Source organism: Schistocerca cancellata, chromosome 2 (assembly GCF_023864275.1).
Source record: "Schistocerca cancellata isolate TAMUIC-IGC-003103 chromosome 2, iqSchCanc2.1, whole genome shotgun sequence".
Classification (NCBI taxonomy): domain Eukaryota; kingdom Metazoa; phylum Arthropoda; class Insecta; order Orthoptera; family Acrididae; genus Schistocerca; species Schistocerca cancellata.
This window is the reverse complement of record NC_064627.1, coordinates 463,979,422-464,000,581: the sequence shown is the minus strand read 5'-3', so window position 1 is coordinate 464,000,581 and position 21,160 is coordinate 463,979,422. Positions and strand designations below refer to the sequence as shown.

Here is a 21,160-nt window from a genome sequence, read left to right as displayed (position 1 = left end):
CACTACCACCGCTGAAGAGCTGACTGCTACAACAAACATTGGGCTGTGTGGGCAGGCTTGAGGTACTTACATTACTTCCAGTAAAGAAGGATCTGATTTCTCCAAGTAATGGTTCCTCACTTTTGAGCCATGGGAAAGATGCACTATAACAATCCTGATTAGATAGTAGCTCTGCCCATCATTTAACATTCCAATTTCTACTTAATACCACTAGGACAGTGCCGACTCTACATGAGACTAACTGAAGCTCATTTTCCATTGACAAAATTCTATCCTGGCTGCACCACTGATAAATGTTCGTGCAATGAAGAAAATATTATCAGCCACTCAACTTCCAACAGATTTTTTAGTAGCTCTAGTTTATCTGTATTAGATGATACTGTTCAGGATTTCCTGAGAATAACACAGCCTTTTGTCTCTGTGTCAAAAATCTGCGAGCCTTCAAATATAACTACACTCAACAGAAGAAAGTGCCCGACTCTCACTTGGTTTGTTAAATGGTGAAAAAGGCATAAGTTCAGGTGGTACAGAATATGTACCTGTTAACACTCACTAGTGCTTGCACTGCTGTAATATTGCTGCTGTTAGCTCATGGTAACACTACAAAGTTGTTGTAGTTCCTCCTTGGTTGAAAACCCCAAACTCTTGCATAAGTACAAACAAAATGTTAAAAGTCTTATTTGCAAGCATCACATGTCCTGAGTTATTTCAACTTTTGTAAAGATGAGCTACACACAAAACAATTGTGCATTCACTCCAGTCTTCTGAACAAAGTGAAATCTGTTATGGAATACTTCCAGAACAGAGCACACTATTTTAAGTAAGCATTCCACCAGAAGTCCAGTTTACTCAGTATCAGAGTTTTTTGAAAAAAGAGGGGAGGTGGGGGGGGGGGGGGGGCAGTGGGAAGAGACGATAGGCACACTTCACTGATTACATCAGAACTGACTCAGACTATCCCTGAGCCAGTTCCACACAAGAATATTGTGTGGTCTTGTCAGAGGGTGCTCCTCATGACAAGTGTCATCTGGGTAGTGGCACCATAGTGATTGACGACAATGATGATGTTGGTTTGTGGAGTGCTCAACATCATGGTCATCAGTGCCTGTACAGTTTCCAATTTTCCCATTTCCAGTCTTGCCATGTCCCAAATGATGATGAGATGATGAGGACAACAGAAACACCCAGTTGCTGGGTGGAGAAAATCCCCAACCTGGCCGGGAATCAAACCCAGGACCCAATGATCCAGAGGCAGCAATGCTAGCCACTAAACCACGAGCTTTGACACAGTGACTAACAGCAATATTGTGCCAGCTGCTCAGTTTCCATTGTAATGTCGAGTGGCACCACTATAAATAACAAGAGATTAGTGACAACTATGGATAGCAAAATTTTAAGTTACACTATGCCAAGATACTGAGCTTTGACACTTTATGCCAATACTTTCTCATTCTAAGGCACACATTCATGTCCTCTGAACAAGCCATATAAAAAATTATGTTAAACATATAAGCAGTAGTGTATGTCCACTGCCCACAAAACTGAGTAGAAATCATGATGAAAACATGACACAAAAACATTTCATTGTCATATGTATGACGTGATTTTCAGTAGTTTAAAGACTTGAGATAAAGCTAAACCACACACCAAAACTGATGATATCAGTTTACCAGAAACATTACAAAAACATTAAAGTAATGCCACCACAGTTACCAATTTGCATTAAGTACAGTGACTGCAGAGCATGAAAGAAAAACTTACTTATTTACACATAGCAAGTACAATGCTCATACCTGGCTCACTGATATCAAGCATCATGCCATTTGAAAGCAAACGGTATCATCAGAAATAACTCTATAGTACACAAATGAATTAGATGATTCGCAATATTATGAAGAATGCTCTAAAAAAGCTTTAAAATGATCATGAGACTGACAGTTTTGAATAATGGGTTTCAATTCCTTTAACTTTGTTCTTTGTTTTGGTCCCATAGCCTACATTCCCATTGCGTCATAATTACGCTTTGAATTTTCACTGAATCTCTCCCTTTAAAACAAAGTTTGCCTTATCTAATATATTATTCAGTGTGTGTGTGTGTGTGTGTGTGTGTGCGTGTGTGCGTGTGTGTGTCTGTGTGTGTGTGTGTGTGTGTGTGTGTGTGTGTGCATGCTCTCACATTTGTATGCATGAGTGCAAAAATGCTGGTCATTAAAATTACAACAAATTAATGCAATCTTTTTATTATTTTTCTCCTCTTTGAATTTTCCCCTTGTTATTACATTCCTGTTTCTTTCCTTGGGAATTAATTCACTCCTTAGGCATTTCTTTCCTATTTATTTGCTCTGAGGTTAGCCCTTCATTTTAAATTGTCATCCACCTAACAGAACTTCAGTATGTGTATTTCGAAACTTGAACCTTAGCTAAGTGTTACTTCCTTACCTGTTCATTTACCTGGCCTATACCCTGCACTAGGATTTTCAGTGACGTATCCCTTTTTCTGGATGATGTCCTTATTGAAAGCTAACTAGTACATACGTTTGACTGGCTACATTCTCTTGGCCAACTACACTCCTGGAAATTGAAATAAGAACACCGTGAATTCATTGTCCCAGGAAGGGGAAACTTTATTGACACATTCCTGGGGTCAGATACATCACATGATCACACTGACAGAACCACAGGCACATAGACACAGGCAACAGAGCATGCACAATGTTGGCACTAGTACAGTGTATATCCACCTTTCGCAGCAATGCAGGCTGCTATTCTCCCATGGAGACGATCGTAGAGATGCTGGATGTAGTCCTGTGGAACAGCTTGCCATGCCATTTCCACCTGGCGCCTCAGTTGGACCAGCGTTCGTGCTGGACGTGCAGACCGCGTGAGACGACGCTTCATCCAGTCCCAAACATGCTCAATGGGGGACAGATCCAGATATCTTGCTGGCCAGGGTAGTTGACTTACACCTTCTAGAGCACGTTGGGTGGTACGGGATACATGCGGACGTGCATTGTCCTGTTGGAACAGCAAGTTCCCTTGCCGGTCTAGGAATGGTAGATCGATGGGTTCGATGACGGTTTGGATGTACCGTGCACTATTCAGTGTCCCCTCGATGATCACCAGTGGTGTACGGCCAGTGTAGGAGATCGCTCCCCACACCATGATGCCGGGTGTTGGCCCTGTGTGCCTCGGTCGTATGCAGCCCTGATTGTGGCGCTCACCTGCACGGCGCCAAACACGCATACGACCATCATTGGCACCAAGGCAGAAGCGACTCTCATCGCTGAAGACGACATGTCTCCATTCGTCCCTCCATTCACGCCTGTCGCAACACCACTGGAGGCGGGCTGCACGATGTTGGGGCGTGAGCGGAAGACGGCCTAACGGTGTGCGGGACCGTAGCCCAGCTTCATGGAGACGGTTGCGAATGGTCCTCGCCGATACCCCAGGAGCAACAGTGTCCCTAATTTGCTGGGAAGTGGTGGTGCGGTCCCCTACGGCACTGCATAGGATCCTACGGTCTTGGCGTGCATCCGTGCGTCGCTGCAGTCCGGTCCCAGGTCGACGGGCACATGCACCTTCCGCCGACCACTGGCGACAACATCGATGTACTGTGGAGACCTCACGCCCCACGTGTTGAGCAATTCGGCGGTACGTCCACCCGGCCTCCCGCATGCCCACTATACGCCCTCGCCCAAAGTCCGTCAACTGCACATACGGTTCACGTCCACGCTGTCGCGGCATGCTACCAGTGTTAAAGACTGCGATGGAGCTCCGTATGCCACGGCAAACTGGCTGACACTGACGGCGGCGGTGCACAAATGCTGCGCAGCTAGCGCCATTCGACGGCCAACACCGCGGTTCCTGGTGTGTCCGCTGTGCCGTGCGTGTGATCATTGCTTGTACAGCCCTCTCGCAGTGTCCGGAACAAGTATGGTGGGTCTGACACACCGGTGTCAATGTGTTCTTTTTTCCATTTCCAGGAGTGTATTATGAACCAACTTGATAATTAATTCTGAAGAGGGATATTATGTGAGTAATTGTCTTCTGTCTTTTAGTGAATATTGGCTTTCAATTTAATTTACTTGCCAATATTAATATTGCAACTGAACCTGACCTCTATACTTAATGTCTACCAAAGACTGAACTCTATATTTTGGCAGATTGAGTACATACAGAATCCTTTTGCTGTTCGGAATGTACTGTATTCCAGCAGTATACACTTATTTCTCTAATTTTGAGAAATAACACACCATAAAGGTGAACCATTCCTTTATTAAAAACATTGTTCACATGAAGTTGCTCAGAAACTATCTCAAGTGTGCTCAAATTTGCATTACTCATTTTTCACAATTTCAAATTCTTGTAAATGAAATGGACCATGACAAAGCAACACTTTCAGATAGTTCTTTAACAGCCTGCTGAATGTGGATCTACAGCAAGCAGTTGTATCTCAAAGGCCTAAGAGCCCATGAAACACATACAATACCATAACAAGTACCATCTTTTAACAAAGTTAACAACATATATTTTTTACAATCTCATTCTTCATCAATATATAAACATTAATATATCACATCAAATCATTCTCAATCATACACTGTTTTCATGGTACTTGCACCAGTCCCTCTGATGTAGTTATTACTCCTGATTTTGTACCATCACAATAATCCAAACGATTAGCAAAGTTTTCAGGCTTATTAATGAGCCAATTGATCACTCAGCACCTCTACTATGTGGTGATATGTTTCTTTTACTCCTTTAGTTATTTATATTCCACCACAGACTTTCAATTACCATACTTGTAACTACCATTCAGGAGCAATTGAAACGTGCATTTCTGTTAATACCCACTTGCAGTGTTTACAAAAATAATACTGTTTGGACTAAAACTCATTCAGAAATTTGTAAGTCAGGAGGTAGTGTAATAAAGACTATTTGATTAACTTGGAGAAAAACAGAAAAATCAAGCACAAAAAGACATGTGAAATTCCAAATTTACAAACAACTACTTCCACTTTTGTTTCTCTACATGATACTGCTTACATAATAAATCAGCATTCATACCTGTGAAAGTTTCTGCAAAACATGTGCAGGAGTAATATGAGCACTGCAGTGAATGGTAGCCACATCAGTAGCTCTTAGTTTTTGAAAGCAATGTTGTAATATAGTGCTGAAAAAAATGTTTTTTATTCAAACAAACATGTGCAGAATACATTATGTCAAATTAACTTTTATCTCTAAACTGATATAATTACAATTAATAAACAAAGCTTAATTAAGATTTCCTTTCACATCAGCATCTGCACAATTTACAAAATGTAATGCAGGATATCTGCAAACTTTTTAAGTACAAAAAAATAAATACTAGCTTTTGTCAGTCACTTTCTCTAAGCTTCAATGGTTTCCACACATATATAATGGCACAAATGGTAAAAAATCTCTTTAGGTATATGCAATCTTCTGGGCCACTTATTATGAAGAAAACTACATTGAAGATAATGATTATTAAGACATAATAATTCTATGGATGTGGTACAGTGTTTGTTATGGTCAAGTGTTATAGCTTAGAAGCTAAAACAAATTTGCAAGATGATTCAAGGTAGATTACATTCTGTTGACAGTAGTCACATTATATAATTTATGACAATCTTTAGAGAAATTCTGTTCTAACTTCTAAATTATCAGACAGCAGAGCGAAATTAATTGTTCACATAAATCTATATGGTGATTTTTGCCCCTTACTGGTCAGCTCAATAATATGTTACTAAAACGCTTTGGTAAAGCAGTCATCTCAGATCAGAGACTACAAAAAAACGTTTTCTGAAACACTAGTTTTTGATTCAGTGCAAAGAGCGTATGAAGAAAAACCCTACTATGTACATAAAGCTACTTCTAACTGGTTTACTGTTTTTATTTAGTGATTGTCAGCTAAGTAACTTCATAATAAATTAATTTTGCCTCAAAAAGGTTTGAGAGAACATTTATATATTATGAAGACGGTTAGATGACAAAGAGTTTTTGATACCATTACTCATGGTGAAAAACAGCAGTCTGGCTAAAATACTTTAAAAATGGATTAAAAACAGTCTTGATCACAGTAAAAATTTATTACAGTGGTTGCCATCTTCAGTCAGAATGTCACCATCTTCAGACCATTTATATCATGATGGTAGGTGGTTGGCATGGAACGAAGCAGATGTGACTCCATTAACATCAAATGCTCAAACAACTGCTTAGAAAATTTCAGTATCTGATTTTCATAGAGCAATTTCACTAATATTTTCATGTTGTCTGCTTCATACTTGTAACGTGTGACACCATTACAAAATTAAATAAGACTCTGCTTGTAAACTCCAATGACTGACACCTGAAGATGGCAGCCAGGTGGCCTGCTGAAATATTGTGTCGAGATGACATTATGTTCCCGCTGGAGACCCGACATGCTCATCATCAATATAAGATTAATTGTAAATACCTGATACAGTAAATATCTGATACAGTATCAAACCTTTCCATCTGTTCTAATTATCAAATCACCTCAACAAGCTAATGATCTGTTAGAAAAGCTTGTCTTTTGAACTTCTGTTATTAGCTGTCTTTGTTTCACACATACTTGTCCACAGAACAGAAATAAGTTTTAAACCATCAACATTATTTGTAACCATATATTAAAATATCATAGTGCAAAAAAGTGATAGAACATCTACATAATATCGTACAGGATGTCTACAGGAAAAATCCAATATAGAATTGACTCACACATCATCCACATGTCAATGGAAATCCCAAACAGCAACTCATTGTACGAAAGCCACACGTGAAGAATCTTACGCGTCGACTGATCATGTTACGATGTGCAAAATTTTTGTTCAGTTAACTGCACATCTAGCACTCTAGTTCTCTAAGTAATTTGTAGACCTGTTCAGAATGCTCTTCAAAACCAGTTTCAAACGATCTTGGCATGATGGAGCAACAACCATATTACACAGTATTATGGTGAAAACTGAAGTCCAACCCTTCATGAGGTTTGTGTATTGTACAGTAGAGACAACCAACTTATGCCAGGTGTAATTTTGATTCTCAGAAGTAAGTAAAATATTCCTTCATTATTAATTAATTGGGTGTGTATTTATTCCAATTTTCTGACAATATTATGAAAAGGATAGGTGCTACTCACCTTATAGCATAGATGCTGAGTCACAGATTGGCACAACAAAACGACCGTCAAACAAAGCTTTCTGCCAAACAGTCCTTCAGAATTAGACAACATACATACTCACACTCACACTCATGCAAATGCGACCTCTCACACACATGATCACAGTCTCTGGCTGCCAAGACCAGATTGCGAGCAGCAGCATACAATGGCAGAAGCAAACTGGGTTGTGGGGTTAAGGAGGAGGCTGGGGCAGGGAGGGGGACAGATAGCAGGGTAGGGGTGGGGGACAGTAAAGTGTAGCTTGTGGGAGCATACAAGTATGAAGTGGGGAGAGGGTAGGGCAGCTAACTGCACTCAGGAGGTTGGACAGAGGGAGGGGGGAGAGTGCAACATAAAAGATGAGAAGTAGGAAGACTGTGGGTGCATTGGTGGAATAGTGGGCTATGTAGTGCTGGAATAGGAACAGGGAAGGGGATAGGTGGGTAAAGGACAATTACAAATGAAGTTCTAGGCCAAGAGGGTTACAGGAATGTAGGATATATTGTAGGGAGAGTTTCCACCTATACAGTTCAGAAAAACTGGTGCTGGTGGGACAAATCCAGAGGGCACAGGTTGTGAAGCAGTTATTGAAATGAAGAGTGTCATGTTAGTCAGTGTTCTCAGCAACTGGGTGGTCCATCTATCCAACCACTGAGCTGTATTCTACATGGGCCTAACAACCAACAATCCGCCTCTCCACATTAATGGCTACTGACAAACAGAGTCCAAGAAACAGCTGGAGCACTCACTTGCTGAGCACACTTCCCAGCATTACATTCTTCATTTCAATGAATGTTTCACAGCCTGCACCATCTGGAACCTTCCCACCAAAGCAAGAATTACACAGGTGTTCACATGCCAGCACTACACAGCCCACTATTTAACCAGTGCACCAACAGCCTTTTAACTTCTCTTCTTTTCCGCACCCCCCTCCCCCTCCTGCCATCCGTCTAACGTCAAGATTACACGTAGCTGCCCTACCCTCTCCCCACCCATGTGTACACTCCCACAAGCAGCAGTTTACTGTTTCCCACCTCTACCCTGCTACCCCTCCTTCTCCCTGCCCCTGCCTCCTCCTTAACCCCACCACACAGTTTGCTTCTCGCATCATATGCTGCTGCTCACAGTCTGGCCTTGGCAGCCAGAGACTATAGTCATGTGTATGTGAACTTCAGTTGTGTGAGTGAGTATGTTGTCTAATTCTGATGAAGACCTGTTTGGCAGAAACCACTGTTTGACAAGGCTTTTTGTTGTACCCATCTGTAACTCAGCAACTCTGCTATATGGTGAGTAGCAACTACACTTTTCATAATATTGTCGTTCCTCCAATCTGGATACTCCAATCTTCCATTAGTCCATTTCCTCCCTCCTGCTCTGCCAATCTCCTCCTTCAGCTCCCTTTGTCCATTTCCTGCACCCTCCCCCTCTGCCCATCACCTCCATCCCTCACTCTCTGTCCATCTGCTCTTCCTCTCTCCCTGTTCATCTGCTCCTCCCCCCTTGTCCACCTGCTCCTTCCCCCTCCGCCCATCTCTCCTCTCCCCCTCCAATTTTAGCTCCATCCTCTCTTTGCCCAGCTCCTCCTCCCTCCCTCTCTCTATTTCCTCCTCTTCCATCTCCTCCCCCTCTCCCCCTGTCCATCTCCTCTTCCCCTGACTCTCATTTTTCATTTCCTTCTTCCCCTGTGCATCTCCTCCCCACCCCTCTATCATCTGTCCACCTTCTCCCCTTTCCTTTCTCTATCCACCTCCTCCTCCCTCCTCTCTCTGTCCTGCTGTCTCTTTCCATCTTCTCCTTTTTCCTTTCCCTGTCCATCACCTCCTCTCCCCTCTCACTGTCCAGTTCCCCTCCCCCTACCTCTTTCTATCTCCTCCCCCTTCTATCTGTCTGCATTTCCTCCTTCCCCTTCTCTGTCAATATCCTCTGCCCCCTTCCTCTGTCCACATTATCTTCCCCACCCCAACATGATGCTGGTGATTCTTACCTGCATAGTATTTCTTTCAAGATAGAAGCTAATGTGTGTACCAAATTTTGTTGAAATCATTCCCAGGGTTTAGGATGCGCTTTTAGCCATGGCTTTGTATGAATACACACATGTCAAATATATTTCATATATATTTAACATATTTCACACATATTTATACACATATCATGCATTATCTCTAGCAAATTTTGCCATGCAGTTTCATTTTCATGTTGCTCTATGTTTATGATATCTACTCTCCTAAGCTCTATGTTGTACAATTATATAATTTTGCAGGTATATCCCGGGTATATGGGGGTATGGTCTGCAAATTTGTTATGAATAGTTAGTAGCAAAGAAGTAATAAATTAAAATTTCATGCATTATGTGGCAGTTTTTAATGCATTTCAGTGTTTATGACATCATATCTCCTGAATTATATGTAGTACAATGTTATGCAGGGCATATCAAAAAGAATCAGCTGATTTAAGAAAATCATAACTATTATGTTATTTGAGATATGTGCATGAACAACATATTGTTGGGAAGAGCAAACTCTCAAGTTTTATGTAGTTTCTGCTAGGTAGCAGCACTGCACACCCACTTCAGTTCTTGTAAAAATGATGTTGGGAAAACAGAAAGCATTTTCTGTTCTACGTTTTGTGGAGTGCAGGGCAGTAATAACTATTCACCATGACTTTCATACTAGGAATGGTATGGATCCTCCTACAGCACAGAGCATTAAATGATGGCATGAACAATTATGAGGAACAGGTTGTTTGTGTAAAGGCAAATTGCCGGGCCATCCCTGAGTGTCTGACAGAGATATCTAATACATCTGCCATAATTTCACAAGGAGTCTGCAGAAATCCGTTCGCTGTACAGTTGACAGCTCAACATGCCCCTGATGTCCATTAGGCATGTGTTGCGTCGACGTTTACACATGAAACCATACAAAATTCATCTACCGCAAGCTCTTTGTGAAGATGACAAACAACAACGTGTACAGTTCTGTAATTTCATTTTTGGCAAGACAGAGGATGACAGTTTTCTTCTGACCTTAGTACTTTCTTGACAAGGCAATATTCCATTTAAATGGAAAGGTGAAGCGTCATAATGTGAGAATATGAGATAGGAAACAACCACATGAAGTTGTACAATATGAGAGGGACTCTCCAAAATTTGATGTGTTTTGTGCAGTTTCACAGGAAAAGGTGTATGGTCCATTTTTCTTTGCCGTTACACTGTTACAGGAAGTACACATCTCGATATGCTTGAGAACTTTTTTTTCCCACAGTTGGAAACTGATTTGAACTACTTTATTTACCAACAGGATGAGGCATTGCCAGACTGGCATCTGGAAGTATGGGAATTTTGAAATCAAAGAATTACTGAACTATGGATTGGTTGCACTGGATCAAATGATTCAGCCTTACATTACTGGCCTCCAAGGTCACCGGAGCTAACAGCATGTGATTATTTCTTGCAGGCGTTTATAAAATACACTGTTTATGTGCCTCTGTTACCAACACCAGTAAATGAACTGAGATATCGCATAACAACAGCTGTGGAAGCTGTTACTCAAGACATGCTCGCTGCACTGTGGGAACAATTTGCATGCCACACTGACATATGCACTGCATCTCAAACGGGGGCATATTGAACACCTATGAAAGGGCATGAACAAAAACTTTTCAAGTTCCTCGTTCATCAAAAAACAAAATTCATTGTACATGTTTATTAGTGTCAGAATTATAGATGTGCCTTATTGAACAATTCTTTCTGATACACCCTAAGTGTTACTAGGTGGATGCAGAAGCATATGTGGGTATAGTCTGCAAAATGTGTTCTGAACAGAGTTAGTAGTAAAGAAGTAATAAATTAAAACTTCATGCATGATGCAACATTTTTTTCACGCATCTCAGTATTTGATATCGTATCTCCTGAACTGTGTGTCATATAATTATATATTTTTGTAGGCATTTTCAGCGGCATATTTGGATACTGTCTGTAAAATTTGTTTTTAAGAAATAAATTTAAAAGTCATACATGATGCGGCAGTTTTTCATAAATGTCAGTGTTTATAATGTCATATCTCCTGAACTATGTGTCACACAATGATACAATTTTTCAGGTACACATATGTGAATACTGTCTGCAAAATGTGTCACAAATACAGTTAATGGTAAAGAAGCAATAAATTATGCTCAATGTGGCAGTTTTAATGCATGGATAGTGAAACAAGCAATAAACTTATTTCCTTTTGTGATTTTGTGAGGTCTGTCAGTGAGAAAAAAGGAAAAGTCTGAAATTATGTGTAAAGTTTGTCGCACATCACAATAGTCGATGAATAAGTATAAGTATTCAAAAAACAAAGATGATGTAACTTACCAAACGAAAGTGCTGGCATGTTGATAGACACACAAACACAAACATACACACAAAATTCAAGCTTTCACAACTAATGGTTCCTTCATCAGGAAAGAGGGAAGGAGAAGGAATTTGTCTTTCCCTCTCCTTCCCTCTTTGCTGATGAAGCAACCGTTGGGTGCGAAAGCTTGAATTTTGTGTGTATGTTTGTGTTTGTTTGTGTGTCTATCAACATGCCAGTGCTTTCGTTTGGTAAGTTACATCATCTTTGTTTTTAGATATATTTTTCCCACATGGAATGTTTCCCTCTATTATATTAATATAAGTATTCACTCATCTTTGGCTACACAGTTTTTCACTCCCACTCCCACTCCCACCCCTTTGATAGATAGGTGGCTCTTGCCCCCACAAAGGCTCTTTCCATACAGCAAGTGAAATACACCCCATTTAGTTGAAATCGGTCCAGTGGTTTAGAAGAAGATAGAGAAATACATACATACATTTTTATAATATGTATGGATTAACTATACCATTAGCTTCATTTATCTGCTTCTACAACTCACTAGCTTCATACTGTTTCATTTATTTCACTTCATGAGTGTGTTCTACCCTCATTTATTGTGAGTTTTGTATATAATCTAGGAGTAAAAGAGAAGAGTCACCAAATAACAAAAGCTTTGAGTCATTGACAGGAAAAAAAATGAATACTTACTACTTTTGGACAAATCCTTTAACAAAGTGGAGAAAACACACAAACAGAGAGAGAGGGAGAGAGAGAGAGAGAGGGGGGGGGGGGGGGGGGGGAGAGACCTCTGCAGGTACATTGGGCTGACTGAACACACATGCTGGGATTGTAGTTTGGGAAAAGGAAGAGTTAAGATGAGGTGGCTGGTGGCTTGGAGGTAGGCAGCCTGTGTGCAGAGTAGGAATGTGGGAGGGGCAGGCAACAGGTCTACATGGAAGGAATGAAACACACAGGCATAGCAGCTTGTGAGTTTGTGCAGTGCATAATGATGACGGCATGGGCTGGGAAGGAGTGACAAGACAGAGGAAGGGGAGATTGTTGGGTAGATGGTGTGGGTCCAATGGATTAAGGGTACTGAGAACAGGAGGATTACAGGAGCAAAGGATATGTTGCAAGGATAACTCCTATTTGCATGTTTCAGAAATGCTGGTGCTCTGGGAAAGGGTCCAGATGGCATGGGATGTGAAGCAGCCATTGAACTTGAGCATGCTCTGCCACCGGGTAGTCAAATCTGTTCTTGGCACAGTTTGGCAGTGGCTATTTATTCTGTTGGACAGCTTGTTTGTGGCCATGCTCACATAAAATGCAGTGTAAAAATGGCAACAGAGCTTGTATATGACATGGCTGCTTTCACGGGTGGCCCTGCCTATTATGAGATAAGACTGTGACAGCACTGGAGTATGATATGCTCAGTGAATTGGGCAGATCTTGCACAAGGGTCTTCCCCTTGTTTGAAGGGACTGGCAGTAAGACTAGCACAAGGATGGACCAGAACATTGTTTATGTTGGGTGGCCAGTGGATTACCACTTTAGAAGGCATGGGAAGGGTAGGGTGTCTCTCATTCCCTAGCATGATGATAGGTAGCAAAGTTCTGGCAGCAAAAGCACTTCAGTTGCTCCAATCCAGGATCATACTGGCTGACAAGGGGGTTACTGCTAACCTCATTCATCCACAGCACCAATACATTCTCCTTCATCCACTTCACTTGGTCATGCTCGGGCCCATGTGGAACTTTTCTGCATAACTTCACTTGGTCATGCTTGGGCCCATGTGAAACCTTTCTGCATGTTGCTCTCCTCCTATCTGAGGGCTCCATCCATACCTCTGTCCATACCAGGCCCAATAATCACCATGTTCTGACAGCTGTCACCCCTACCACACCAAAAAATCACTCACAGACAGGCAATTACCCCCCCCCCCCCCCTCCAACCTAATATTGCCCATCGATATGCTCACATGCCGCTGAACTTCCCACCATTCCCAAGAACCAGCTTGAAAGGAAGGTCTCCCTCGTCACCCAGTATCACCCTGAACTGCAGACACTGAACCATGTCCTCCTCGGACTATGGCTATCTATCATCATGCCCAGAAACGAGGGGCATCCTACCCATGATCCTTCCCACCCCTCCAAGTGGTAACCTGTTGTCCACTCAATCAACACTAAATCCTGGTCCATCCCCATGTCATGCCCACTCCAAATCCCTTGACATGCCAGCGAACCGCTGCAGAAAACCCAGTCAAGACCTGCCCAACACTCGCACCAAATACTTCATACTTAAGTCCTGTCAAAGGCTTATCCTATCCTGACAGAGGCAGAGCCACCCATGTAAGCAGACATGTCACATACCAGCTCTGCTACAGTTTCTACAAGGCATTTTATGTGGGCATGACCATCAACCAGCTGTCCATCTGGATGTATGGACAATGCCAAATTGTGACCAAGAACAGAGTTGACCACCCAGTGGTGGAACACATTGCTGAATTCAATGGTTACTTCACAATCCGTGTCTTCTGGATCCTTTTCCCCAGCTCCAGCTGTTCTGAACTACACAGACGGAAGTTACCCGTGCAACACATCCTTCACTCCTGTAATTCTCCTGGTGTCAATATCAACCGACCCACTGCGCTAACACCCTCTACCCAACAGTCTCACCTTACTCTGTCCTGTTATCCACTCCCAGTCACTGTCATTGTCACTGTGTCCCACACGAACTCAACATTTCCTGTGCCCATGTATCACATTCCTGCTCTGTACTCCTGCTGCCTGTCCCTCCAGCATTCCTATCCCACACATTGGCTCCCACTCTCTGAGCCACCAGCCACCCTTCCCAACTCCTCCTCATACTTCCCACCTGTTTCTCCCTCTACCCACCCATTCAACACAATCTCCCTCTTCCCACGGCTTGGACGTCCTCCTCCCGCCCTTCTCGGTGGGAGGAGGTCGTTTTGTCCTGGTTACGAATTGGACACTGCCGGTTCAGCCATCGCCATCTGCTGAGGGCTGCGCCGGCACCGTTCTGCCCATGTGGGCAATTGCTGACGGTCCGCCACATTTTAACGTCCTGTCCAGATTTTAACACACTGCGTCTTGATCTTGGCCTGCCATGTAGTCTAGATGCCATTTTAGCAGATGACCCACGAGCAGCTGCTCGCGTTCTTCGTTTTATCAACTTGATCAACCTCTCTAAGGACATTTGATTATGCTGTTTTTTTTTTTTTTAATCCTATGCCTGTCAGTCTGTCTTTTATCATGTTTTCCCTTTTAGTTGCTGTTTTAAACTTGTGCCTCGCGGTGCATTCCTAACGTAGTCTAGTCTGGGAGCTAATGACCATTGAAGTTGTGCGAAAAAAAAAAAAAAAAAAAAAAAATCACCCCACTCCCCCTGCCAAACTGCAATCCCTGTATTATGTGGTCAGTCGGCACAATGCACCTAGACAGAAGTGTTGTGTGTGTGTGTGTGTGTGTGTGTGTGTGTGTGTGTGTGTGTGTGTGTATGGGTTCACTAGCTTGTTAAAGGAATTTGTTGTTTTTTGGTATCTGTTTATGGCTCAACATTTCCTCTGTTCAGTGAGTAGTCTGCTTTATCCCTAGATTACTCGCATTCTGCCAGAACTCCACTTATCATATTAATGTGAATTTCATTTGATTCAGTGTTGCTTGTAGGCAAGTGCAATATATGTGATTCAGATGTCAGTAATAACATTTGTTAAGCAAATATAGACATATATTGTGCTCTGGAGTGAGGTACCCTTCATACTTCTGTGAACTGAAGAAACCAAAAACTTGAGTACAAACCAGCCTTGGAAGACCCAATGGTACTGACTGACCCCTATGTCATCCTAAGCTGATAGGCGTCACTAGATGCAGATATGGAGGGGCATGTGGTCAGCACACAGCTCTCCTGACCATTGTTAGCTTTTGTGACCAGAGCTGATACTTATCAATCAAGTAGCTCCTTAATTGGCCTCACAAGGGCTGAATACACCTTGCTTGCCAACAGGGCTCAGCAGACCCAGATGCTCAGCCATCCAATGCTAGGCAAGCCTGACAGCACTTAACTTCGGTGATCTTACAGGAACTGTGTTACCACTACAGCAGGGCCATTGGTTTTCATTTTGTGTACTAGCATACAGAATTTAGAGGCATCTCAAGAAAATGGAAGTGTGAGAGATGGTTGATGCACGTTGATACACAGAAACAACTCAGGGAGTGAGAAAAAATAATATTCTTACCTCTTTCCAGAACCCTGTGGACCAATCAACAAAAATGGATGTTGATCTCCCATCTGCAACCACGGTTCAAGAACATCTATTGTTGCTCTCACATCAGGAGTTAAAATCAATGGTGAATCAGTCTCACTGTCAGAGTCGGAAGCAACACATTTAGCTGAATAGGCATCCAAACAGTCACGGTGAGCATCATAATAACATCTTAGAGGACTAACGCCATCTGGTGCAAATTCCTTTAACCAGCTAAAAACCTATTTCAGAGAGATAATAAAACTTTGTCATTTTTCAACATGGATGGCAGTGGGGGGTGGGGGTGGGGGGTGTACGGTGAAAAAGAAATTACAGCCAATAACAAAATTTATCAGACAACTCACAGTCATGACACATTACTCAAAAATAAATTTTTAAACACTTTAACACAGTTAAATTTCAACAATCTTTACAACATAAAAGCCTTGCTGAAGAGTCAGAATATATATCATCTTACTTTTATTCTTTTATCAGGTAGATATAATGTTTTTCTTTTTCCATCACTTGATGTTTATACACTGAGCCACCATAGATTCCGTAATGATTTACTATTCATTGTCTGTGTACTAGTTAATCAGCTATTTTATTTCACTTAGAACATTTGTTCAGAGTGGCACTCTAGGTCAATTTATGACCCAGTACACAAGACACTTTCAAGAATTATTTGATATGAACTGCAGCAAAGACAGAGGTGAAAGCCAAGACAATGCTAGATCTACTGTCAACTTGTGTCATGTTGAATGCATTGCAGAAATCAAATCTATTCTGTTTAATGGGTAAACTTTACAAAAATATATTATCAATATATTAATTTAGGTTTTACTCTTTTCCTACTACTAGTGCAAACATTTTATCTCCAAATGATTGTGAACTTGTAAAAATCAGTGAGCTGAAAATGACTAGTGTTTTTGCAAAAAATGTCAACAACAAAGACAGATCATCAGGGAAAAAGAGTAATGTACTATTGCTAACAGACAGTCATGGCAGAAATCTACCCAATATGTTCAATGAGAAAAATCGTGACATAGCAGTGACTAGTGTAGTGAAACAAAGGACTGCATGTACAAATGTTGTAGAGACTAATTCTCAGACAAAATTAATGCAGGAAAATTACTTTATTGTCTGTATAATGGGATCAAAAGATGTGGCAAAAAATGAAGCAGAGGGTTGCATGAAAATGCTGCAGAACTTTTTACAAGCTAACAAATGCAGAAACACAGTAGTTGTCACACTGCCGCATAGGCACAATCTAATTTGTATTTTGTGTGTAAACAAAGAAATTCAGAAAACAAACTTTAAAAAAGGGAAATGTGTTCACAATATGCTAAGTGCAATGTACTGGAAATAAGCATACGGCATCAAAATCTGCACATGAAGCATGGAATGCATTTGAACTATGAAGGGAAAAGGTTTATTTGTGGTCATGTAAGCTACATAATTAAAGAAATACTTTTAAGGAATAGAATAATCTATCAGCTTTCTGTACATCCTTCCCACAACAGTGAGGAAAACTAAATGAATAAGAAAGAAGAATGAAAACACAGCACTACTGACGATTCTAATTTAAACTAAGGGTAAGTGATGCTGTAAATATGACTCCCAATTATCAAATTGTGAACACACCTGATCTAAAAATTTATCACCATAATGTGCAATCTCTGCATAATGAGATCAATGAAATTAAGGTACTGTTAACAGATGAACTTACAAGTATCTCAGTGTTATGCATTTCTGAGCACTGGCTTAACCCAGGATTAATCCAGAATATGAAAATGAATAAATTCATTTGGGCTTCTTACTACTACAGGAAAAACAACAAGCAGGGTGGTGTCACAATTTACACAAAGGAAAATGTATATTGTATTATCCTACGTGAATCCACTAGAACAAATGTTGAAAATGATTATGAAATTGCAGCTATAAAAATTATTCAGTTTAACCTGGTTATTGCTACAATTTACCAATCACCATCTGGAAGTTTTGAACTTTTCTTAAACAAAATTGAGTCATTGCTAAATAAAGTAAATAAAATGGATTGTGAGTTGATAATCTGTGGTGACTTCAGTATTGATTTCTCCACAAACAGTGGAGACACCCTTTTGAACCTTGCAACATCCTATAATTTAAAGGCTGAAGTAAAAGCTGCGAACCAAGTAAGAGAAACTTGACAAACAGCTATAGATCAATTTCTAGTCAAGAAGAGTTTACACAACACTTCACTAAAAATGTTTAATGAGGTTTTAGTGACCATCTTGCTCAAATATTAAGCATAAGAGTAAAAGGCAGTATTATTAACAACATGTCTTTAAGTACCTCATGTAGAATGTGTAATCAGGATAACGTAAACTGCTTCAACAGTTTATTACAGAAAGAAAAATGGTCAGAAGTGTACAAAATGAATTATATAAATGAAAAATTCAGCACCTTCATTGATACATTAACTCATTTCTTTCAAACTGCATTCCTACGGAAAACTGTAATCATACCGGGGAACTCAAGAACATACAGTTGGATCACAAGAGGAATAAGGGTTTCATGCCAGAAGAAAAGACTACTTCATGTAATATGAAACTCAAAAAATTCCTCACCTGAAGTACACCCACACTATAAAAAAAACCTTCAAAATATTAAGAAAAGTAATAAAAGCAGCAAAAATAATGCATAATGATGAATACATTTATAATTCAGATAATAAATCAGAGGCTATGTGGAGTGTTATTAAAAGAGAATCTGCAGAATACAGAAAATCTTGCAAAAAATGTAACACTATCACAAAATAACAAATTAATATAAAATAAGTGCATGTAAAGGATCAATGTACTGTTCTGTTTCACAAGATGAAGAAGCTAAAGCACTGAAAAGACTAAAAAACCCCAACTCTGCAGGCATTGATGGTGTACCTGCAACAATATTAAAGAAGTGTGCATCAAACCTAATTGAAATAATCACACACTTATGTGACTGCTCACTTCAGGCAGGCACTTTCCCTGATGTATTGAAAACATCGAAAGTTATTTTAGTATATAAAAAAGGTGAGAATAATAATGAAAATAACTACAGACACATCACAATTTCCTCCTGCACCTCAAAAGTAGTAGAAAAAGTTATGTCTGACGAACTTATGAAATTTTTAAATAAAACCAACATAGATTTAGAAATAAAGAGGTCAGTGACAACTGCTGTCTACAAGTGCAGCAATTAGATCCTAAACCTGATGGACAAGAAACAGGAATCAATAGGAGCATTTATTCACCTGACAGAAGTTTTTGATATGGTGGATCATAAAATTCAGCTATCAAAGCTTGAAAGATATGGTATTCGAGGTCTGTCCAACAACTGGAACAGTTCTTTCCTGAGTAATCATAAGCAGACAGTGAGCATCAAGCACACAAATATCAAACTAAAAACTATATCCGAACACTTATCTGACTATAAACAAATTAAATGTGGTGTACCCCAAGGATCAGTAATGGGACCACTTCTGTTCCTTCTGTACATAAATGATCTAAGCTTAAATGTTGATGCACATAAAACCATCATGTTTGCAGGTGACACCACAATTCTTCTAAAAGAAGACAGTAATGAACTGTCATAGCAGTCAATAAACACGGCCACAAAACAACTTAGCAGCTGGGCACAGAATACCTACTCTATCAATGACCAACTAGTTCATAACAGTACTGAAAACAAATTCTTAGGACTTTGGATGCAGAACAACATAAAATGGAATAAACACACTGAATATCTCAATGCAGAACTGAGCAAAACATGTTACCCTCTTTGCTCACTAAAATAATGCTGTAGTCAGAAAACAGTAATAAATGCATATCATGCATACTTTCATTCTGATCTTAGATATGGGGTCACTTTCTGGGGAATCTCTAAAACAGCTAATAGCACTTTTAAACTACAAAAAAAGGGCCATTAGAAACTTCATTGGGTGCTAACCTAGAGACTCTTGTAAACATTTGTTTAAGAAATCTGATATTTCTCAATTACCATGTGTATACATAATGGAAACACTTTTATTCTTTAAAATAAATGTAATAGGAAAGGACTGCAGACTGCAAAAGAACTGTGATATATGTGATCACCTTACCAGACAAAACAGAAACTTACATATAAGCCAGATCAGCACAGCTGTACTTTTCACATGGGAGTTAAGCTTTACAACAAACTTCCTAGAAACATAAAAGATATTACTGAGTTCACTACCTTTGGAAAATTTCTAAAGTGATATTTACAGCATCAATGCTTTTACTCCATTTATGAAGTGTGTTATATAAATACTTATGTATAAAGTATATTACTGTAACCTTAAATAAGTATGCCCAGAATTGACTTCCAGCTGTATACTTATAGCTTGACTTGTCCAATATCTCATGCATCAGCTGCTTTGTAGACAACAGGACCAATATATACAACACAATACAATATACTCTCTCTCTGTTTCACTCACTCACACACACACACACACACACACACACACACACACACACCAGACCTTATTTTTACACGATATTTTTCTTCTACTGGCTTGTAATACAGTTTACTCAGCAGTCTGACCCTGATTACATACTTATGTACTTGGAAGTCTGTGGTATAATATTGATACAGTCATATTCCATAGCAAGATTCTCTGACAAACAGTGCTCTGCAACCACCAACTTGTTGGGGGTACATTAGTTGAGTGTGTCGCTTTTGTTCTCAGCATTGATCTTCTGCCATTCTGAATATGTAGTTTTTTCTGCATCTGAGGTGATGTGAGATCTGTTTACTAGTGTTTTAAGTATCCCATTCCTCTGCAAAGAGTGGTGGCAGCTATCTGCATGCAATTACAGGTCAGGGGGCATTTACTTCCAAAACACACCAAGGCCCATGGTGCCATCAGCTCTTCACTTGACAGGACATCCATGATTGGTAATCAACCTTCTCCTTTGGTCTTCATAGTGAATTTGATGTTGGGATGTATGGAGTTCAGATGTGCAAGGAAGTCAAAATGTTTGTCTCTTCCATGGGGCCAGATGCCGAACATGTAATCCACAAAACAGAAAAAAAAAGGGTTTCCATTTGGTTGATGTCAGGCCTCTTCCTCGAAGTGTTCCACACACAAATCCACAATCACTGGTGAGAGTGGGCTGGTCATTGTTATCCACTCTGTTTTCTCATAGTATTCTGTATTAAATAGAAAATATGTGGAGGTTAGGACATGCCTGCAAAGGTCAGTGGTCTTCATGACAAATTTCTGACCAATGTGTTCTAGGGACTCACATACAGGCGCCCTGGTCAAAGATGAAATGGTATCAAAGCTTTCCATTATATCTGAGTCCTTCAGCTTGA

The 21,160-nt window shown here is 40.4% G+C and overlaps 1 protein-coding gene across 1 annotated transcript in view; it reads right to left on the bottom strand.

The window, feature by feature from the left end:
- LOC126161972 (cytoplasmic dynein 2 heavy chain 1) overlaps positions 1–21,160 on the bottom strand; it is a 778,966-nt gene that overhangs the window by 365,201 nt on the left and 392,605 nt on the right. The window contains 2 exon segments of the mRNA XM_049918163.1: positions 5,068–5,173; positions 15,794–16,041. Coding sequence (XP_049774120.1) covers positions 5,068–5,173; positions 15,794–16,041 — 354 coding nt within the window.